Raw genomic sequence first — 24,182 nt, 5'->3', positions numbered from 1 at the left:
TTAAAGATATTAGAGCAGGGTGCTATATAATTATTGTTATATAATATATATAGTTATACAATAATGGAAACTTGGAGAATGGTTAGATAAATTATTCTGGGTTGCCATGTAATCATTCAAATCCTTTTTAGGAGGAATATTTTATGATGTTGGGAGATGCTTTTATTTATAATGTTAAATGAGGGAATAAAGGATAAAACATTGTATATGCAGTGAAATTTCACCTGTATAAAAAAAATTGAGAAAACAGAATGGAATGCTTTTCAGCACCCCAGATTTCTTATGGTATGTTATATTAAGATTAGGAAATGGCTTCTGGAGTAAAACCGCAAGGATCAAGAATCCTGAGTTCTAGGGTGTTTTTTTTGTGTTTTTTTCTCATTAGATAGGCTTGCACAGCCCTTATTAGTTAAATGTTAAACTTTTAATTTTAGCTGCATCTCAGTTATTTTATTTAAAAAACAGAATTAGCCTTCGCATTTTTATATCACTGTTTATCTACTGTGCCTCATTATCACCTCAGTACAGAGCACATTTGTTTACTAAATATACTTGTTGAATAAGCAAATACTGATATTTAAGGTTAACAAATAAATTGATTTTTCAGGTTTTCAAGCCAATTGTTGAAAAATTTGGTTTCACATTTAATTGTGACATTAAAATGAGGTAAGGTGCTTATTTCTTAACCCTTTGACCCGCTACTTGTGCTGAAAATAGTGGAAAAGTTAGATCCTGGAGAACTATCTTTTCTGTAATCCTCTTAATACATTTTTTGTAGGAAATAATAATTTATGGCTTAAAACAATAAACAGCAGGGGTGTGGATACTTGAAAGCAGATGCATACTATGTTTGATGTTTGTTTTGGCGGAATACTTTTTGAGGGAGTGGCTGCACTGAGTATGGAGTTATCTGTGTCCGGCACAGACTGAATGCTCACTGTGTGCAGACTACTGGAGTGGGGTGCTGCAGGATCCTAAAAGGAATTCTCTTCCACAGTGCAACCAGAATTCTTTTCCTAGGAGACACATTGGGCATTCAGGTTATTTCTCTTATAAGGCTTGCCTTCTGCTGCAGAATAACAAGGCCACATTTCTTGGTGTGGCATTTAAGTGTTTTGCAGTCCTATTCCAATTTACCTTTCTAGCTATATTCTCCCTCCCCTCCTTTCAGCATACCATGTATTCTAACTACACGATTGCTGCCATTCCCTAAATACACTCTGTACCTTCAGACTCCCCTGCCTTTGTTCATGTTTTTCTTCCCCTTCTAAATCATGGAAATTCTGTATCTCTTAAAATGAAACTTGTAGTTTCTTGTGTGAATTGTCAGTGATTGTGCCTCAGTTGGAATTCATGATTGCACCTCTGTTTTAGTCCTCTTCACAGCCTGACGTGTGTTCTAGTTACACGTGAAGCCCCCATTTTACCAGATGGGGAGTTCTTTGTGGATAGAAGTATTGTCATTCTTATCTGTGTGTTCTTAGCATCTTCTAGACAAAGACAGTAAATAATGTGAGTCAAAATTTTATTCGGAGCAGGCAATGGCAACCCACTCCAGTACTCTCGCCTAGAAAATCCCATGGACAGAGGAGCCTGGTAGGCTGCAGTCCATGGGGTCGCTAAGAGTTGGACACGACTGAGCGACTTCACATTGGAGAAGGAAATGGCAGCCCGCTTCAGTGTTCTTGCCTGGAGAATCCCAGGGATGGGGGAGTCTGGTGGGCTGCCGTCTATGGAGTCGCACACAGTCAGACATGACTGAAAGCGACTTAGCAGCAGTAGCAGCAGCAACAGCAAAATTTTATTAATGGTTCAGCTACTAAATATTCATCATATATTTATTGAGCACCTATAATGTGCCAGACATTGTTTTAGGGCTCTGGAATATAGCAAGAAGAAAATAGACCGAGCTGCTATCATTAAGTAGCTTTTATTCTAAAACAGCACTGGTTGAATAGAACCTTCTTCATTTAGCTATCCCGGGTCCTAGTTGTGGGATGTGAGATCTCTTAGGTGTGGATGTGGGATCTAGTTCCCCGTCCAAGGACTGGACCCCAGCCCCCTGCATTGAGGGCATGGAGTCTTAGCCACTGGGCCACCAGAGAAGTCCCCAGATAGAATTTCCTGCACTAAGGGGATTGTCCCTGTCTGTCCAGGATGATAATCATTTGCTACATATGACTGTTGAGCACCTGAAAGGTGGCTAGTTGGACTGGGGAGCTGAGTTTTAAATCTTATTAAATTTAAATAAGAAATTTTCTGGCAGTCCGGTGGTTAGGACTTTGCATTTTAACTGCTGAGGGCACAGGTTCAGTCCTGGATGAGGAACTAAGATCTCCTCAAGCCTTGATGTGTGGCAAAGAAAATAAATAAATAATTTTAGCTCATTATTGACCAGGGGGTATTTGTAGAAACCTAACACCTGTGGCTGGCAATTTTTATGTTGGCTGGATAAAAATTAATTTTGTTATTTTACTAACATTTCATGGGCTATTACATTCAGTAGTTACACCTGACACACCTGTTAAGTCTTCCAGTTTTTGTGAAATGTTGTCTGCAATCCACTCTTCTGCAGAAGCAAAGGAGCATTCTCTAGCACCATGAGTTTCATTTTCATTTTCTGTATCTGAATGAATCACTAAGATTATTTATTGGCTTTTATCTGGTATTCACATTGTCTGAATCAGAACTATATTCTGAGGAACTATCCTTTTCTGAGACACTAGTGTATATGTCACGTGGACAATCAGAGAAAGTATCTGCATAAAATTTACCAAAAAATTTTTCACTCATAATTTCATGATATGTCATTTTCAAAAATTTTACATTTATAATATTCATAGGGTAGAAACAAAAACTTAGTGGAGCAAAATGTGGATGCTAACAACCATCATAAGTTGTATACTGAAGCCTTCATCAGTTTTAAGCTCTAACAGCTTCACACAGTGATGTTAATGGTATCACTCTCTAAAATGAATTGATATGCTTCTGGTCAGTACTCTTCCGGTAACAAAAGATGGATTAACATATCTCTGGTCAATAATGGGTTAAATAGTTACAGGAACTTGAGTCTTTCTTGCCTGGGAAATCCCATGGACTAAGGAGCCTGGAGGGCTACAGTCCATGGGGTCACAAAGAATTGGACATGACTTAGCAACTAAACAACAACAAGCCCTGAGTCTACCATATGGTAAAGCACAAATCTAAAACATTATTTAGAAATGCAAAACATGAATTATATAGTTGGTATTACTCACATGTTATTTTATTGTAAATATTGAGTTTTATTTTTTTGTCATGCAGTCAGTTTATGTATTTTATCATACCTTTCACAGGGGCTACTACCCAAAGGGAGGTGGTGAAGTGATTGTCCGAATGTCGCCAGTTAAACAGTTAAGCCCAATAAATTTAACTGACCGTGGCTGTGTGACTAAGATATATGGAAGAGCTTTTGTTGCTGGTGTTTTGCCATTTAAAGTAAGTTGTCTGATTCACTTTACTGTATAAAGTTACACAACATTGCATATCAACTATACTCCAAAAAAATTTTTTTTAATACAATAAGGTACCAAAAAATAAAGTTGTCTAGATGATCTTAGAAGTATGCGTTTGTCTTGATAAGTGTTATATAATCTAAAGTTTGAAATTATTGAAAGAATTTTTAAATAAATCTTTTCATTAAAAGTTTTTCTTAAAATTCTGTGCTTACTTTACTCTTTAAAATTGAGTTTTATATGATGCACAGAAAAATTATTAATTCTGTGTCTTTGAAGGCTTGAAAGCAACTGTCAAAATAATTATTAATTTATTCTATTTTTTGTCTTACCAAAATAGGTAGCAAAAGATATGGCGGCAGCAGCCGTAAGATGCATCAGGAAGGAGATTAGGGATCTGTATGTTAACATCCAGCCTGTTCAGGAACCTAAAGACCAAGCTTTTGGCAATGGAAATGGAATAATGTGAGACAATGTACTTTTTTCCTGGATGTTGGTTGAGGGCACCCTGAAATACTTATCCTATTTTAATTAAATGTTTGTCATTTTTAAATTTGTAGTTTTAAGGCAGATTTTTTAAGGGCATTCCTATCTAAAACAACAGTATGATGAATTATGATAATTTTATTCTGAATTTTTCTGAGGATGGTTTACTTTTTACTACACTATAAGAGCCTTTCTGTTTATATAGTGAGCTTAAATGTTTAAGCTAATCAGAAGTTAGCCTTTGAAGATTATCAGATTATCCTATGAGAAATACTACCAGTTGCTTTTCTGTATCTCAAGTGTGAATTCAGTTTACAAGTAAGTATTAGATGTAGCAAAGGTCTACTTAACAAAAGAAATAGTGTATATTTTCCCATTAGGAGTTATTGATTTAAGTGCTATAAAAATGCTTTAATATTTTTGAAGAACAAAACTATCAACTTTTAAACTCTTTTTCATAGCTTCTATTAAGGAGTTTAAAGTAAATGCATTTTCTTCATATAATACTGTTCTGAAAACTATTGATATAAAAGAAAACCAAACGTCTCTGTAGAAAGACATTTACATTTAAGATTATCTGTATACTATGCCTCTGAAATGGTCTCACTTAGTGCTGATGACATGATTTCTGGGAAGACGATTCCTTACCTGTGTGTGAATGAGAATCTGGTGTGGCTTCTTGTCAGAAGTGCTGAAAGATACTAATACCTTGATGAAGATGGAGAATGCTAATCATGTTGCTCTCTGTATGAAGAATTTCGCTATTGCAATATCCTAGCCAGATCTGATTCTGTGTATTTAACAGTCACTGTTCTCCTGTGTTGTATTTTCATGTAATATTGGAATATTTATAGCATAGATAGTAATACTGTTTTTTCCCTTATACAGCATTATTGCTGAGACATCCACTGGCTGTCTGTTTGCTGGATCATCGCTTGGCAAACGAGGTACAGATAAATGAAGGGTACACTGTTCCCAGTTCTAGTGTACAATTCTTTAATCATTCTTTAATTATCTGTCAGGATTAGAATATTATAGAATGATGAATGACAAGTTTAAAAGGATATGGTTCAATTCAGTGCAGTTCAGTCGCTTAGTTGTGTCTGACTCTTTGCGACCGCATGGACTGCAGCATGCCAGGCCTCCCTGTCCATCACCAACTCCCTGAGTTTACTCAAACTCATGAATATTGATGGTGATGCCATCCAACCATCTCATCCTCTGTCATCCCCTTCTCCTCCTGCCTTCAATCTTTCCCAGCGTCAGGATCTTTTCAAATGAGTCAATTCTTCACAGCAGGTGGCCAAACTATTGGAGTTTCAGCTTCAGCATCAGTCCTTCCAATGAACACTGAGGACTGATTTCTTTTAGGATGGACTGGTTAGATCTCCTTGCAGTCCAAGGGACTCTCAAGAGTCTTCTCGAACACCAAGTTCAAAAGCATCGATTCTTTGGTGCTCAGCTTTATAGTCCAACTCTCACATCCATACATGACTATTGGAAAAACAATAACCTTGACTAGATGGACCTTTGTTGGCAAAGTAATGTCTCTGCTTTTTAATATGCTGTCTGCTGCTGCTGCTACTAAGTCGCTTCAGTCGTGTCTGACTCTGTGCGATCCCATAGACGGCCTCCTACTTGGCTTCTCTGTCCCTGGGATTCTCCAGGCAAGAACACTGGAGTGGGTTGCCATTTCCTTCTCAAGTGCATGAAAGTGAAAAGTGAAAGTGAAGTCGCTCAGTCGTGTCCGACTCTTAGCGACCTCATGGACTGCAGCCTACCAGGCTCCTCTGTCCATGGGATTCTCCAGGCAAGAGTACTGGAGTGGGGTGCCATAATATGCTGTCTAGGTTGGTCATAACTTTTCTTCCAAGGAGCAAGCGTCTTTTAATTTCATGGCTGCAGTCACCATCTGCAGTGATTTTGGAGCCCAAAAAAATAAAGTCTGACACTGTTTCCATTGTTTCCTCATCTATTTGCCATGAAGTGATGGGAGCAGATGCCATGTTCTTAGTTTTCTGAATGTTAAGTTTTAAGCCAACTTTTTTACTCTCCTCTTTCACTTTCATCAAGAGGCTCTTTAGTTCTTCTTCACTTTCTGCCATAAGGGTGGTATCATCTGCATATCTGAGGTTATTGATATTTCTCCCGGCAATCTTGATTCCATCTTGTGCTTCTTCCAGCCCAGCGTTTCTCGTGGTGTACTCTGCACATAAGTTAAATAAGCAGGGTGACGGTATATAGCCTTGATGGACTCCTTTCCCACTTTTGAACCATCTGTTGTTGCATGTCCAGTCTTAACTGTTGCTTCCTGACCTGCATACAGGTTTCTCAGGAGGCGGGTCAGGTGGTGTGGTATTCCCATCTCTTGAAGAATTTTCCACAGTTTGTTGTGGTCCACACAATCAAAGGCTTTGGCGTAGTCAATAAAGGCAAAGTAAATGTTTTTCTGGAACTCTTTTGCTTTTTTGATGATCCAGCGGATGTTGGCAGTTTGCTCTCTGGTTCCTCTGCCTTTTCTAAATCCAGCTTGAACATCTGAAAGTTCACGGTTCATGTATCGCTGAAGCCTGGCTTAGAGAATTTTGAGCATTACTTTACTAGCATGTGAGGTGACTGCAGTTGTGCGGTAGTTTGAACATTCCTTGGCATTGCCTTTCTTTGGGATTGGAATGAAAACTGACCTTTTTCAGTCCTGTGGGCACTGCTGAGTTTTCCCAGTTTGCTGGCATATTGAGTGTAGCCCTTTCACAGCATCATCTTTCAGGATTTGAAAGAGCTCAGCTGGAATTCCATCACCTGCACAAGCTTTGTTCGTAGTGATGCTTTCTAAGGCCCACTTGACCTCGCATTCCAGGATATCTGGCTCTAGGTTGGTGATCACACCATTGTGATTATCTGGGTCATGAGGATCTTTTTTGTATAGTTCTTCTGTATATTCTTGCCACCTCTTCTTCTTCTTTTTTATTTTTATTTTTTTAAATCTTTTTAATTTTTATTTTTATTTTATTTTACTTTACAATACTGTATTGGTTTTGCCATACATTGACATGAATCCACCACGGGTGTACATGCATTCCCAAACATGAACCCCCCTCCCACCTCCCTCCCCATAACATCTCTCTGGGTCATCACCGTGCACTAGCCCCAAGCATGCTGCATCCTGCGTCAGACATAGACTGGCGATTCGATTCTTACATGATAGTATACATGTTACAATGCCATTCTCCCAAATCATCCCACCCTCTCCCTCTCCCTCTGAGTCCAAAAGTCCGTTATACACATCTGTGTCTTTTTTGCTGTCTTGCATACAGGGTCGTCATTGCCATCTTTCTAAATTCCATATATATGTGTTAGTATACTGTATTGGTGTTTTTCTTTCTGGCTTACTTCACTCTGTATAATCGGCTCCAGTTTCATCCACCTCAATAGAACTGATTCAAATGAATTCTTTTTAACGGCTGAGTAATACTCCGTTGTGTATATGTACCACAGCTTTCTTATCCATTCATCTGCTGATGGACATCTAGGTTGTTTCCATGTCCTGGCTACTATAAACAGTGCTGCGATGAACATTGGGGTACATGTGTCTCTTTCAATTCTGGGTTCCTCGGTGTGTATGCCCAGCAGTGGGACTGCTGGGTCATAAGGTAGTTCTATTTGCAATTTTTTAAGGAATCTCCACACTGTTCTCCATAGTGGCTGTACTAGTTTGCATTCCCACCAACAGTGTAAGAGGGTTCCCTTTTCTCCACACCCTCTCCAGCATTTATTGCTTGCAGATTTTTGGATCGCAGCCATTCTGACTGGTGTGAAGTGGTACCTCATTGTGGTTTTGATTTGCATTTCTCTAATAATGAGTGATGTTGAGCATCTTTTCATGTGTTTGTTAGCCGTCCGTATGTCTTCTTTGGAGAAATGTCTATTTAGTTCTTTGGCCCATTTTTTGATTGGGTCGTTTATTTTTCTGGAATTGAGCTGCATAAGTTGCTTGTATATTTTTGAGATTAGTTGTTTGTCAGTTGCTTCATTTGCTATTATTTTCTCCCATTCAGAAGGCTGTCTTTTCACCTTGCTTATATTTTCCTTTGTTGTGCAGAAGCTTTTAATTTTAATTAGATCCCATTTGTTTATTTTTGCTTTTATTTCCAGAATTCTGGGAGGTGGATCATAGAGGATCCTGCTGTGATTTATGTCGGAGAGTGTTTTGCCTATATTCTCTTCTAGGAGTTTTATAGTTTCTGGTCTTACATTTAGATCTTTAATCCATTTTGAGTTTATTTTTGTGTGCGGTGTTAGAAAGTGATCTAGTTTCATTCTTTTACAAGTGGTTGACCAGTTTTCCCAGCACCACTTGTTAAAGAGATTGTCTTTACTCCATTGTATATTCTTGCCTCCTTTGTCAAAGATAAGGTGTCCATATGTGTGTGGATTTATCTCTGGGCTTTCTATTTTGTTCCATTGATCTATATGTCTGTCTTTGTGCCAGTACCATACTGTCTTGATGACTGTGGCTTTGTAGTAGAGCCGCCACCTCTTCTTATCTTCTGCTTCTGTTGGGTCCATACCATTTCTGTCCTTTATTGAGCCCATCTTTGCATGAAATGTTCCCTTGGTATCTCTAATTTTCTTGAAGAGATCTCTAGTCTTTCCCATTCCATTGTTTTCTTCTATTTCTTTGCTTTGATTGCTGTGAAAGGCTTTCTTATCTCTCCTTGCTATTGTTTGGAACTCTGCATTTAAGTGGGTATGTCTCTCCTTTTCTCCTTTGCTTTTCGCTTCTCTTCTTTTCACAGCTATTTGTAAGGCCTCCTCAGGCAGCCATTTTGCCTTTTTGCATTTCTTTTCTTTGTGGATGGTCTTGATCCCTGCCTCCTGTACAATGTCTTGAACCCCTGTCCATAGTTTTTCAGGCACTCTGGATATGGTTAACTGGTTCTGTTTTAGAGTCAGTTAAATTTTAAGTCTTTCCTCCAACTTTATACTTGGAAAATTTTCAGTCTTGCTGAGAAAAGTTGAATGATTAGTGAATGTCCATACACTGCTTTCCTAGATACACTGGTTATGAACATTTAGCTACATGTTGTGTATTTCTGAGCCAAGTCTGTGACAGGTTGCAGGTACCCAGTATCCCCGCTAAATACTGCAGTGTGTTCATCCAAAGAATAATACTTGCATCAACACATACCCCCTTTTTTTAATTGACTGCGCTGTGCTGCGTGTGGGAATCTGAGTTTTCTGAGCCAGGGGTTCAGCCTGCACCCCTTGCTTTGGAAGTGCAAAGTCTTAACCACTGGACCTCCAGGGAAATCCCACATTACCATTTTTATACCTAAAGAATCTGTCTGTTATATTTAGATGCAACCAGTTGCCTCCAAAATATTCTTTAGAGCAATTTGAGATGTTTTGTTTTGCTTATTTTTGAGCACACACAGCATTGGTTATCATGTCTGTTTAGTGTCTTTTTTAACTGCAGAATAGTTTCTTTGCCTTTTTTTTTCCCCTTTCATGGTATTTATATTTTGAAAACTAATTTCTTATAGGATTTTCCATTATGTGAATTTATCTGATTATCTCATGGTTAGATTTATTCAGGTTAAACATTTTTAGTAAGACTCTTGCACAGGTGAATTTTGTGTATATTCTATTCTATCACATCAGTGAATAAGTGAGTGCTCAGTCATGTCAGACTCTTTGTGACCCCATGGACTCCTCTGTCCATGGAATTTTCCCGGCAAGAATACTAGAGTGGGTTGCCATTTCTTCCTCCTGGGGATCTTCCCAACCCAGGGATCAAACTCATGTCTCCTGGGTCTCCTGCCTTGTAGGCAGTTTCTTTACAGCTGAGTCATTAAATCACATCAAGGTGCGCATAATGTCAGTCTGTCCTTTATCAGTAAAGCGGACTGTGGTCACCTGTTATGGTGGTGTCCTCCAGGTCTGTCTGCTACAAAGGTTTCTCCCTTTCCTCCTCCCGTCCTCCTTTTCATTGTTTCACCACTACAGTGAAATCGTGGAGTCTTAACCCCCTGGACCACCAGGGAATTTCCCCCTTTCTCTTTGTATTATAATTCATAAATACTCTGGGATAATACTTTGAGACTATCTAATTATTCTGTATCAATAAACTTTCCTCCAGTGGCTTTAAGATCTAATGGTTCTTCCTTGCCTCTGTTATTACAGTGTTGATTTCAAAATACTGAATGTTTTAGTGAAAGGGAAATTTCTGTAGTATTTGGCATATTTGGGAGAGGAGATGCATGTATGCATCTGTTAGTATTTAAAGTTACTTTTGCCATTATGTGTGTGTGTGTGTGTGTGTGTGTGTGTGTGTGTGTTCTGTCGCTCAGTCATGTCTGACTCTTTGCGACCTCATGGACTGTAGCCCACCAGGCTCCTCTGTCCATCAGATTTCCCAGGCAGGAATACCGGGGTGGGTTGCCATTTCCTTCTATTAATAGTTGAACTCCTCCCTATTTGTGTGGTAGTTGATTGCTTTCTTCCTACTTGATAACATCTTTAAAAGATGCTTACACTCATGCCATTTAACTACATTATTACTGCTGAATACACAAATTCAGGTAATTTTAATCTGCTCAGTTGGTAGATCTAGACAGTAGTTGGGTGTCACATTTAACCAGTGTAATAGAATAGGTAAAATCAACGTATTCGGTTGATCAGACGTAAACGAATTGTTTAAAACTGTGCTCTTCAGTGTGTGGTTGGCGGACAGGTAGCACATCAGCATCATCTGGGAGTTTGCTGGAAATACTAGTTCTGGGGCCCACCTCATCTGTATGAAACCAGAATCTTTGGGGCCCAAAAGTCTGTTTGAATGAGCTCTCTAAGGTACAATAAAATTTGAGAAATAGTGATCAAAACTGTATATGTAGTGTATATTCATTACTTGTTAGGTGCAGTGAGGAGTCAGCATGGGTGGTGAGGTATTACATGCCGTATCTTTAACAGTCTTAAGAGGGCAAAGATAATGCAAAATATAAAACAGAGACTAAGAGCCCATATGTCAGAAATTGTAACATGCTTGGCAGGCACTGAGTGAAATGTGAGTTCAGTTTGTATTATCCTTGAGTATCAAGACCTGCTGCTGCTGCTGCTCCTGCTAAGTCACTTCAGTCGTGTCTGACTCTGTGCGACCCCATAGATGGCAGCCCACCAGGCTCCCCCGTCCCTAGGATTCTCCAGGCAAGAACACTGGAGTGGGTTGCCATTTCCTTCTCCAGTGCATGAAAGTGAAAAGTGAAAGTGAAGTCGCTCAGTCGTATCCGACTTGTAGCGACCCCATGGACTGCAGCCTACCAGGCTCTTCCGTCCATGGGATTTTCCAGGCAAGAGTACTGGAGTGGGGTGCCATCGCCTTCTCCGTCAAGATCTGCTAGGTACTATAAATGAAGGATTCAAAGTGAGAACCACCAATTCTGCTGCCTGGCTTAGTTTGGCAGAGGAGACAGACCAGTGCTGTGATTGTTCTATCTCCAGGGCACCTGGGAACACAGGAGAAGAACAGCTAATTCTTTGGGGACTGATTGATCCCAGATCTATCTTGTGCTGTTCAGTGATCCTCCAGTGGGTTCTATGGAAAAGTAGAAGTTAGCCGGATAGAAAAGTGAGAGCTGGGACTTCCCTGATGGTCCAGTGGATAAGACTCAGTGCTTCCACTGTGGGGGGCATGAGTTCAATTATGAGTTTGATCCCTGGTTGGGAACCAAGATCGCTCATGCTATGTGGAGTGGCCAAAACAAAAGGCTGGGGAGAGCTAAAGAAGAGGACAAAGGAAAGGGCTGGTGTTGTTTGGGCAACTACAGACATAAGTGGTGAGTAGAGGATCTGGGACAGGGAGGAACAGAGATGAGATTAGAGAGGTCAAGATTTTGAAGAGTTTTATAGGCCTTAAGGAGTTTGGGTTTCATCCTGAAAACAGATAATTTAGGAGGGATATAAGACCAGGTCTTTGGGAAGTAAGTAGCTGTGTATCGGATGAGAGGAAAAACATAGTAGAGGCAGGAAGATAAGTCTGTTATATCAGTTCAGATCAGAAATGATGAGGGCCTACACCCAGGAATGCAATGACTGAGGCTAGAGAGATGAGTTCTGATATAAGGGTATTTAGGAGGGTGATCAGCTGGATCTGGAAGGTGAGGGAGGCAGTGAAATGACCTTGATTTCTAGCTTGTGTTCCTGGAAACATTTACAACTTTGTGAATATGGGAGGTAGAGTTAGTTTACCAGTGTAGATGATAGTTTTAGATATGTTGCATTGATATCATAAAGGGATCATTGCTCTGTTATCAGCAATACTTGGAATTAACTCTTCTGCCAGCCCAGAAAAATTTTCTTTCCTAATATTTCATCAACATTTTTAAACTTTGTCATATGAGGTAGTTTTGGACAACACGCATATAGAACGCACAGTTCTTGTTTTTAGACTTGCAGTCGTGGGAGGGATTAGAAGATAGAGTTGCTTACTTGCTGAAGTTGCCTAACTCCTCCTGGTACCTGCCCTTGTTTCCAATCAGGCACTCAAGTCAAAGGGGATGTAACTAGCAAATGCAGAGGTACCTTGGGGTCTTCTCTCTTAGTGTGTCTGCTCAGTAGCTTCAGTCACGTCCACTCTTTGTGACCCTGTGGGCTGTAACCCACTAGGCTCCTATGTCTGTGGGATTCTCTAGGTAAGAATACTGGAGAGGGTTTCCATACCCCCTCCAGAGGGTATTCCCAACCCAGGGATCAAACCTGCATATCCTGTACTGCAGAAGGATTCCTTACCCACTGACCTACCTGGTGGTGGTGGTTTAGTTGCTGAGTCGTGTCTAACTCTTGCGATCCCATGGACTGTAGACTGCCAGGGTCTTCTGTCCATGGGATTCTCTAGGTGAGAATACTGGAGTGGGTTGCCATTTCCTTCTCCAGAGCCACCTGGTAGGTAGTCGATATATTAAGAGTCTCAAGGGGATGTCATGGCTCCCAATATCCAGATCTCTTTTTATTTCTGATTTAAATTAACTAGAAAATTACTAGACTCTTAATGTTTAAGCATTATAATCAGAAGCAACACTGGTTGTCCACATCGCCATATGTATTACAAACAATAAGTTGTAACAAATCATATTTTTGTCCTTGGCTCAGTTACTAAAACTATTTTGATCTTAGTTTATCTATTGAGTGAGAGAATTAGTCTGAAGAATCTCTGAAATCCTTCCAGCTATAACATTCTTTAATCCTGTTGCAAAGGTGAGATTTGAGAGGTTTTTTTTTTTTTTTTTAAATCTTAGCAGTTTTAGATAGAGGCAGTGTATTATAACAGAGCACTAAATTGAGAGCAAGAAAACCTAAGTTGTTCCTACGTCTGCAATTATGTTGCATGGTGACTCTGCTTTCCTTAACTGAAAAATGAGATCAGACCATTATCTACATACAAGAATTGTTCCCACATTTATTTAATTGTAATATGGACAGAATATATGTTTTCACATTGTTGAATATCTGTGTGATTTGTTGACCACTCATCTTTCAGTTCTGTACTTTACTATGGGGCAAATCAATCTGCTAAGATGAATTATACCTCTGGCTTATCAATCATGTTTCTTATGTATGGACACTACTAGCTTATAGTAAGCACTTTCTTTTCCTCCTTCAGTATATGTAGTAATTCAGAGCATGTCTCTGATGCTGTAATCAGTCCTTTGGCTTTCTCTGTTCAGTTTTGTCCTTTTAATAAGCTAGAAGAAACCTCAAATCATTGAATATCTTTTTAATTTGTTATAAGCTGTCAAAATTGAGGCCATTTTAAGAAACCTCTAAAATGCCAGAAGAGTATTTGTCAGAAAAACCTTAGGTTTTCCGAAGAAATTAGGATTTTGCTCTTTTATTTAGAACACGGTACTAATAAAAAAAATTACATTTACTTCCTTTTGTTCAGTTAACACAGACTGCTACTAATAGCTGGTAATGTTGTAGGTCCATTCATACCGTTATTCACTGTCAAGGCAGCTGGGTAGGAAGGAATGTGAATGGCTCTGAGAAATAGTTTGCCACTTGGCAGAGAAACCTTGAGAAACCTTAGTGCAACTACTGTTCTCTAATACTACAAAGCCAGGAATTGCTTCCTTGTTTTCATACTCCATGGAAATTTTAGCTGTTCTTTAAGGACTCAAGTCCTTTGAGTCCTTTCATGCTTCACGAAACATTCTCAAATTATTCTGGAACTTACAATTTCTTTTTCTAAACTCTCATTGGATATATAGTTTATACCATAAGCTTAGCACTTACCTCTATTTTTTTGGTACCTCCTTAGCTAAGGAACCAGTTTGTGTCACTTAGTATGGTACATACATAGTATCATGTGTGTTATCAGTAGTAACTATTCTTATTAACAGCTTATTATGAACTAGTCTTGAAATTAGAAGCTTTATAAATATTATCTCTGGTTGTAACTTTGCAACTTTGCAACTAAGGTATTATCATCTCTCTTCACATCTAGAAGAAGATATGAAAGAGGCAGAGTCGTTTACCAGAAAGTCAAGATTCATACATGTTCCAAACCATTTCATTCAGTCATGTAAATGATTGATTAATGTTATAAAGGTAGTTTAATGTATTACATTGTTATAATGACTTCTGTAAGGGAAAAGATGGTTAAAATTTGATTTCTATTTTCTGGGACGTTTTATCAAAACATGTATAGAGTTAGGTGAATTTCCAAATATAAAATAAAAAAGAACCACATTCTCATTTTTCAAAAGCCATTTTCATTTGCAGCCAAGGGTTAATTTTATTCTTGTTGCTAAGTTGTGTCAGACTCTTTTGTGACCCCATGGACTGTAGCCCACCAAACTCCTCTGTTCATGAGATTTCCCAAGAAAGAATACTGGAGTGGGTTGCCATTTCCTTCTCCAGGGGATCTGCCCAGCCCAGGGTTCGAGTCCACGTCTCCTGCACTGGCAGGTGGATTCTTTACCACTGAGCCACCAGGGAAGCCCATAGGGTTCTTTTAGTTTAAAGTAAATAAAAAGAATCATCTGACATTCCACTACATTTGATGGATTTATTTTGTATTTAGCATTGTACCAAATATTTGTGGTATGTGTAGAGAAGCAGGAAGTAGAACAATGGAATAGATATTCTTATTTTTAAAATAAGGTAATACCAGGGAATTCCCTGGCAGTCCAGTGGTTAGAACTTCCAGGGCCTGGGTTCCATCCCTGGTCAAGGAACTAGGGTCCTACAAGCTGTCAGTGCTGCTAAGAAACAAATAAGGTAATACTTGTTCAAATCTTAAAAGAATAAAACTTTGTTTATTTAACCTGAGAATTTTTATCTATTCTTCCTTAGGTGAAAATTATCTGAACTTTTAAAAAATCCTTTAATTCTAATAGAATTGTCTGCAGACTAATTGTAATATATATGAATTGTGAATCTAAAATTTTGAAATTGGGGACTTTCCTGGTGGTCCAGTGGCTAAGACTCCACACTCCTAATGCAGGGGGCCTGGGTTCGATCCTTGGTCAGGGAACTAGATCCACATGCTCCAACTAGAGATTCCAACAAAGATTAAAGATCCCATCTGCCACAACTAAGACCTAGCACAACCAAATAAATTAATATTAAAAAATAATAAATAAATAAATAAAATTTTGAAATCAAGGCATAGTATTATAGAGTATTATAGTATTATAGTGTCATATAAATTGATTTTATAATTAGTACTTCTTAACAGGGCCAAAGCCTGTTCTCCTCCCCTACCCCCCTCACTGGTCCATTTAATAAAGTATTTGCATATGCTTAGCTCTCAGAAGATTCAGTACATGAAGATCTTACCCTAAAAGTTGCAATGGGTGAGTTCAGAGGCCTAAAAGATGTTATGCCAGTGCCAGTTGGGATATGTTAAACTTTTTGCCTCTTAGTAGTTAATTTTTTTTTATACTGTGCCTGTTGTAGGTGTTAATGCAGACAAGGTTGGAATTGAAGCTGCTGAAATGCTGCTAGCAAATCTTAGACATGGCGGTGCTGTGGATGAGTATCTGCAAGACCAGGTAATGCCACTTCAGGATAAAAACGCGTAGCCTGTTAGATTTAAATATTGGGCAGTTAGATTGACTATAGATTTTAGTCATTGACTTTCAGTCCATTTTTAAAGTATTATTCTGGAATTTATATACCACAAATTTGAGTTTTCATCTTACTCAACCTGGCTATAGCATTGGGCACACTGAGCACTCCTTTGTTCTTGAAATACTTTCTTCATGTGATTTCTGAAATACTGTTACCTTTCTGTATTGCTAGCCATACATTCTAGCCCCTTTGCTAGTTTACTATTATTGGCTGTTTGCCTCTTCTCGACTTCTGACTTTTGGAGAGCCCTTGTGCTTAAGCTCACACCTCTTTTGTTTATCTGTACTTAGTCTCTCGGTTGTTTTTCCAAGTCTCACGGCCCGAGTACCGTCCGTATGCTGATGATAGCTTCTAAATTTATATCGTTGGCCCAGACCTTTCTCCTCAGCTCCGTGTCCATTATACCCCTTACGCCTGTCAGCGTCTCCACTTGGATATGTCACACCTCTCAAACTCAACACACCTACTCACATTAAGAAATGCTAATGAATATTTCCAAGTGCAATCTTTTTATGGTCCACTGTCTTGATAGATTTTCCTTTCGACCAGTTTTTCCCCTTAATCACAATCAGATGTCTCTGCTTAGAAAAGTATTCTTCAAGGTTTTTTGACCAGTTTTCTTAAGACAGTTTTCCTATTTCTAGTCTCTTCCTTCTTACTATTCTACAGTCTAGTAATTCTGTATTAGTGTATTTGTTTACCTGTTAAAATGTTGTAATTTTAGAACTTCTAAAGAAACTTGTCAGTCTATATATACTAGCTTGCGGGGAAAAGTGGTCTGATAAAATGTATTAATTTTCAACTCTGCATTCTTAAACATTAAGTTTATAAACTTACTAAGCATTTTTGTGCTATTCCACAGACTTTTGGTGACACAGGTTTTCTATCATCTTAGGATTTTTATAAACCTAAAGAAATGGAAATTCTTTTTTAAACTAGGGATAATGAGTTATAGCGTGAAGTGGTAAGTGCGTGTGTGCTAAGTCACTTCACTCATGTCCAACTCTGTGACCCTATGGACTGTAGACCCCTCCAGCTCCTCTGTCTGTGGGATTCTCCAGGCAAAGATACTGGAATGGGTTGCTGTGTCCTCCTCCAAGGGGTCTCCTCGACTCAGGGATCGAACCTAGGCCTCTTATGTCTCCTGCATTATCAGGCAGGTTCTTTATCACTTAGAGCCATGTATGACCCAGCAATCCCACTACTGGGCATATACCCTGAAAGAAAGTGAAAGTGAAGTCGCTCAGTCGTGTCCGACTCTTTGCGACCCCATGGACTGTAGCCTGTCAGGCTCCTCAGTCCATGGAATTTTCCAGGCAAGAGTACTGGAGTGGGTTGCCATTTCCTTCTCCACGGGATCTTACCGACCCAGGGACTGAACCTGGGTCTCGCGCGTTGCGGGCAGATGCTTTACCATCTGAGAAAACCATAGTTGAAAAAGACACATATACCTCAGTGTTCATGGCAGCACTATTTACAGTAGCTAGGACATGGAAGCAACTGAGATATTCATCGACAGATGAATGGATAAACAAAGTGTGGTGTGTGTACATACACACACACACACATACACACACACCACACACACTGAACTATTACTCAGCCAGGAAAAGGAATGCATTTGAGTCTGTTCTAATGAGGATGAACCTGGAGCCTGTTATAGGGTGAAGTAAGTCAGAAAGAGAAAAACAAATATTGTATATTAATGCATATATATGGAATCTAGAAGGCTGGTACTGATGAACCTATTTAAATGCAGGGCAGCAGTGGAGACACAGAGAACAGATTTACAGACACAGTTGGGAAGGAGACGGTGGGACGAATTGGGAGAGTAGCATTGAAACATACTTTGCCATATGTAAAATGAATAGCCAGGGGGAGTTTGCTGTGTGACTCAGGAGCTCAAACCTCATGCTGTGTGACAACCTAGAGGGGTGGGATTGGGTGGGAGGTGGGAGGGAGGTTCAAGAAAGAGGATGTGTGTATATGTATGGCTGATTCATGTTGATGCATGGCAGAAACCAACACTATTGTAAAGCAGTTATCCTCTAATTAAAAAATAAACTTTTTTAGCTATTTTGATATCTAGTATTATTTTCGTACGGAAAGCAGTAGACTTTTAACTCCAAGTATAAGTAAATGTGTGAGAGTTTCCTTCTTTGTGTTTTTCTTTTTTAATAGCTGATCATTTTTATGGCGTTAGCCAGTGGAATTTCCAGAATAAAAACAGGACCAGTTACACTCCACACCCAAACAGCTATACATTTTGCTGAGCAACTAGCAAAGGTGAGTATTCCAGCAGAAAGAGTGATTGATCTTTATTATGGCCAATTTGGAGTCAAATTTTAATAAACAGAATACTTCAGTAGTAATTGTAATTGCAGATACTGAACTCACTCAGCAGTGAAGCTGAATCATCTTACTCTGCATGACCATTGTGGGTGGCTATTTATTATTAATCTCATTTTATTTATGAGTCATGTGAGGCAGAGGGATTAAATTAATTGCTGAAGACCAGATAGTTTCTTAGGGGCAGGACTGAACTTTGAGCAAACCTGGGAGAGCATCCATTAAAGCCCATATGTGGTAGGTACTGCCTTACAGTAAATGAAGGCATTTTAATGGGAACTATAAGATCAAATCACAAGGGGGAGAAGTATCAGTCACCTCAGATATGCAGATGATACCACCCTTATGGCAGAAAGTGAAGAGGAGCTAAAAAGCCTCTTGATGAAAGTGAAAGAGGAGAGTGAAAAAGTTGGCTTAAAGCTCAACATTCAGAAAACGAAGATCATGGCATCTGGTCCCATCACTTCATGGGAAATAGATGGGGAAACGGTGCAAACAGTGTCAGACTTTATTTTTTGGGGCTCCAAAATCACTGCAGATGGTGACTGCAGCCATGAAATTAAAAGACAATTGCTCCTTGAAAGAAAAGTTATGACCAACCTAGACAGCATATTCAAAAGCAGAGACATTACTTTGCCAACGAAGGTCCATTTAGTCAAAGCTCTGGTTTGCCAGCTAAGGTCTGTCTAGTCAAGGCTATGGTTTTTCCAGTAGTCATGTATGAATGTGAGAGTTGGACTGTGAAGAAGGCTGAGTGGCGAAGAATTGATGCTTTTGAACTGTGGTGTTGGAGAAGACTCTTGAGAGTCCCTTGGACTGCAAGGAGATCCAACCAGTCCATTCTGAAGGAGATCAGCCCTGGGATTTTTTTGGAAGGAATGATGCTAAAGCTGAAGCTCCAGTACTTTGGCCACCTCATGTGAAGAGTTGACTCATTGGAAAAGACTTTGATACTGGGAGGGATTGGGGGCAGGAGGAGAAGGGGACGACAGAGGATGAGATGGCTGGATGGCATCACTGACTCGATGGACGTGAGTCTGAGTGAACTCCGGGAGTTGGTGATGGACAGGGAGGCCTGGTGTGCTGCGATTCATGGGGTTGCCAAGAGTCGGACATGACTGAGCAACTGAACTGAACTGAAACTTAAATTATTATATAAAAATTTTATATATTTTATTTCCTTGTGATTTTATTTTGGTAGAATAGAATATTTGCTGAAATTCTAACATTTTACCAGTCCTTTCAACTTCGGAAGAGTAGCTGTATATATATGTTAATGTATTTTCAAATTTGGCCATACAGTGTGGTTTGCAGAATCTTAGTTCCCTGACCAGGCATCTAGCCTGGTCTTTTAGCAGTGAAAGCGCCAAGTCCTAACCACTGGACTGCCAGGGAATTCCCTAGATGTATAATTTTTAGTGAAAAAGAACTTAACATGAATAATCTCATATTTATTCCTTGTTTAACAGGATTCTTAAATGACATGTGTATTTCATCTGAAACTAACTTCTTTATAGAAAGTTTAGAAAATAGAGGAAGAATCCTGTCTCTAACTCCCCTTTGCCAGTAAGACCACTGTTGACATTTAGGTATTTTCCTCTTCTTAAAATTGTTTCTCTGTTCTTTTTTTTAACAGCTAACACATACAGCATCATTTCATTCCTTTTTCAGTGATGTGTGACATATTTCTATTTTGCTACAGTCTTTATAATATAATTTTATAAAGTAATATAAAATTTATAACTCAGAATTTTATGAAGGAACGTGTTGACCTTAAGCATTTTAAAAGGTTACAAAAATAATGTATGTAGTAATAAGAAATGAAACATAACAGAGGTGTACCAAGCACAAAACCACTGTTATCCTACTCTTCACATTTTATTTGTATGATTCTTAATATGTACATTTTTTGTTATTAGACAGAATAGGTAGATTTTGATTAAATTGTGGGAAAAGGCCCAATAGGAGGCAAAGCAAATTAGATTTGATTCAAAAGATAATTAACTGTATTTTTTATTATTCTACTTACGCTTTATTTTGTAACTATTATTAGTCTGTCTCCCCGTGTAGACTGTGATCTTCTTGATAGCAGAGACAAGGGTATATTCATTTTTTCTACAGTATTTTGCACATAGTAGACACTCATATGTTATTTGAACTGAATGCACAGTGGAAAGTGCCATGAACAGGATTTTTTTGCTCTGGTTTCTCATTCAGCATTGTTGTGTTGTAACTCGGTGACCTGGGGCAAGCTGCTTCATCATTCTGTGTCTCAGTGCAGGTAATTCATCAGGAAGGTCAGAGACTGTGTCCCTTAGGGCTCCTTCCAACTCTAATTTTTTGTAATTTTATATGTAGGCTTTTATATGTACCTTATTTATATAGTGCTTGTAATTTGAAAAAAATGTGTATACATATAATAGTCTATCTAGCTCATAATTCAGATTCATTGTTTATTCATACAACAGTAAATTTCAGTGTCCACACACAGGCATCTAATCCTAAAACTGGAATACTTTTTAAATATTGCAGTTCAACAGGACCTTGGAGAAGTAGTTTTCAAATTGTATTTCAAAGGTTTTATGCATACTTCAAATCCCTCTGTCACAGATTCAGTCAGCCTCCTCCATTATTTTGATTTTAATTCAATTTTCTTAGAATGAATATATTTGCTTTTAAAAAAAAAATCATGTTTCCACAATATAGTGATACAGATCAGGTGTTTCAAAGCTAAACTTGAATTAGTTAACAAGTAAAAAGTAGTGTCAAACCCAATAATGATGAGGGAAGATGTTAGTTGTCACCTCTCTCCACCTGTCTCCTCTGAACTAGATATTTTAAATACTGTATTTAGGGAATTAAATTGGCAAGAAAATTTGAGAGAAATTAAAGGGTAATTTGATATTTGACAAGATAAAAGAAGTTTAAATGCTTCAGTGCCATGTTTTAGAAAAAATTTAGAAAGTAGGTATTGAGATTTAAAAATTGATTAAAGCTGCACTTCTGATGAGTTCTGACTCAGTGGGTAAGAAATGGGAGCCAGGTTACATATATTCTGGCAAAACTCCACATTCGTATACCTCTGAATAAGGACCATGCCTCTGGAATAAAGTATTTCATATGTAGGCTATTGAATTTCTCATGAGTCATTTGATCTTTCTATCTCTAGCTTCTTCAATAAAATGAGTTTGGTATTAACTGCCTACCTGTTTAAGCAGGAGTTATGGGCTCTCCCCTGTGTCTCTCTTCGTATTACTTATATACTAAATGCTCTTCTGGTTCCAGGCTAAATTTACTGTGAAGAAATCAGAAGATGAAGAAGATGCCTCTAAAGACGCTTACATTATTGAATGCCAAGGAATCGGGATGACAAATCCAAATCTATAGGGTATTTGCCTTTTAAATGATACTTCAGTGACGTTATTGCACTAATCATTTCATAAATATTATAGAACAATGGAATAAGACTTAATTTATTAAAGGACCTAACTTTAATTGAAGTATAGAATGTTCTAGATTTGTTGAGAATGCTTCATCCAATTAATCTCACTTTGACTATCTTCTGAGATAGATAGGGACAGTGAAAAAGAGTTGGTGGATATGTATAATAGTTGGTTTTGGTATTAAAGTATTGCAATAAAATATTCTTTTCATCTAAAGTGTGGTTTTCTTTTTGATATAATGTAAGAAGTTAGGGATGTAGGTTTGATCTGTAATTTGTATATAATTCTAATCACAGCTAGGGTCTCATAAAATTTAATGAGACAACTTTATATACATATACTTGCTGTGTCAACAGTAACATTTCATAACCATTGTCTCATTATATATATCTTCTCATTATATTTATCTGGGTACTAGGTAAATATTGGCTTTGAATCTGTTGAATATGTTGTGAAAGCTAAACAATGAGAATTGCAAAATTCTACCCCTTGTAAATTTGGTCATATCAATTCCAGGTATGTTTTTTTTGTTTGGCTTATAGTATTAAAAATAATTGAGTGCCTTTAGAACAGAATGCTTTTCATTACTGTCTGTTATCTTACACCTAACCTGTTCCACATTTAGATTACTTCCTGGTCCCTGTAGGCAATTGAGGTTGTGACTCAAATGAAACTAGTTTTATGTAATAGTTAAATATGCTGTACTGTAATATAGTGATGAATTCATTGAGACTTAGTTCTGTCTTGAAATTTATCCACTGAATGATTAAAACAGTCCAAGATATAGATACAGAGGTTTATATTATAAAACATTCAGAAAGTGGAGAATTAGTCTGTATAAAAAAACATAATTTAAAAATTTACTCCATGTACATAATTGTAATTCTTGTCAGTGATTTCTGTGGCTTTAGACAGTTGGGTTCAATTTGTTTTAAAGATGCTGATGATAGTATTGCTTCCTGTTTGTACTTAAGGAAGTAAATTTTATAAGTTCATTTTCATAACAAGACATAAATGTTTCTTTTTTAAATTATTTATTCAGTTTTGGCTGTGCTGGGTCTCCATTGCCATGTGGTGTTTTCTCTGGTTGCAGCAGGTGGTGGCTGCCCTCTAGCTGGAGTGCTCGTGCTTCTCACTGCAGTGGCTTCTCTTGCTGCAAAGCACAGACTCTAGGGTGCGTGCGGGCTTCAGCAGTTGCAGCACATGGGCCCACTAGTTGCAACTCCTGGGCTTTAAAGCGCAGGCTCAGTAGTTGTGGTGCATAGATCTTCCTGGATCAGGGATCAAACCTGTGTCTCCTGCTTTGGCAGGCAGTTTCTTTACCACTGAGCCACTGGGGAAGCCCTGTTTTCCTACTTTAGAGTAAAACTATGCTGATAGTACAGTTGTTGGAGGGATTGTGATAAATTTGGGGTCTTAAGACTAATGATGATACTTCTGACGAGCTGCGCAGCAGTGTTACAGAGGTAGGTTGGAATGCAAAGACTGGGAATTTTGGAGCAAGAGATTTAAGGTCAACTTTGTACATGATGAATTTATAATTAATCTTAGCTTTGACTGTTAAGTCAAAACTTGGGTACAATAAAGCTGAGACTACTGCAAAGAAATTTTTATTAGAAGAAGCAGATATTTATTTCCCCCCAAAAATATACTTCTGTTTCTACCCCTATATCTGAAATTCTATTTCAGTATGCTTCTCATTTTTTTTAATAACCACCTAATACAAGGACTAATGTTGATTGTACTCTATATGTGCAATGGTCTTTAAAAATATTCTTTGACTAGTGGCTTTCAAACAGGGGTATTGTTACCACTTGAGTTACACAAAGCCTTCCCATGAATTTCAAGTTTGCAGATGTCATTAGTTTTTAGAGGATATATTTCCAAATTTCTCTAATTATGTATTTCTTTCTAAAATAGAGTTGCCTGTGGTCAAAGTAGTACTTTGCAATTTCTCCTTTTTAGCTTCTCTTTCACAGTCTCCATTTTTCCTCTTTACAAAAAATAAGTTAACTTTTTACCCAATTTAATTTTACTATAGTGCATTCCCTTGGAATAAAAGAAAATTTCAAAGGCACTAAATAAAGGGACAATTTGAAACAGTCTCTGAGAAGTCTACTCAAACTAAGAGAGAAACTAATGCCTTATTTTATATATTTGTGTGATTTCAAGTAAGGAGATGAAATGTTTACTTTCCAAAGATAAACATGACACCTTTAAATAAAATCTACTTTTCTGATTATCAGGAGAAATATTTTCAGTATCTTTGCCAAAAGGCTAC

The 24,182-nt window shown here is 38.2% G+C and overlaps 1 protein-coding gene across 1 annotated transcript in view; it reads left to right on the top strand.

Annotated features, from left to right (window-relative positions):
• RTCA (RNA 3'-terminal phosphate cyclase) overlaps window positions 1-22,460 on the top strand; it is a 31,852-nt gene extending 9,392 nt beyond the window's left edge. Inside the window, exons 5-11 of the mRNA XM_052637400.1 lie at window positions 608-666; window positions 3,336-3,477; window positions 3,835-3,959; window positions 4,869-4,927; window positions 15,936-16,030; window positions 18,291-18,395; window positions 21,744-22,460. Coding sequence (XP_052493360.1) covers window positions 608-666; window positions 3,336-3,477; window positions 3,835-3,959; window positions 4,869-4,927; window positions 15,936-16,030; window positions 18,291-18,395; window positions 21,744-21,845 — 687 coding nt within the window. The 3' untranslated portion in view covers window positions 21,846-22,460. The remainder of the gene's footprint in view (window positions 1-607; window positions 667-3,335; window positions 3,478-3,834; window positions 3,960-4,868; window positions 4,928-15,935; window positions 16,031-18,290; window positions 18,396-21,743) is intronic.
• Window positions 22,461-24,182: the final 1,722 nt, after the last annotated feature.

Source organism: Budorcas taxicolor, chromosome 3 (assembly GCF_023091745.1).
Source record: "Budorcas taxicolor isolate Tak-1 chromosome 3, Takin1.1, whole genome shotgun sequence".
Lineage (NCBI taxonomy): Eukaryota > Metazoa > Chordata > Mammalia > Artiodactyla > Bovidae > Budorcas > Budorcas taxicolor.
This window is presented reverse-complemented; position numbering and strand designations above follow the sequence as displayed.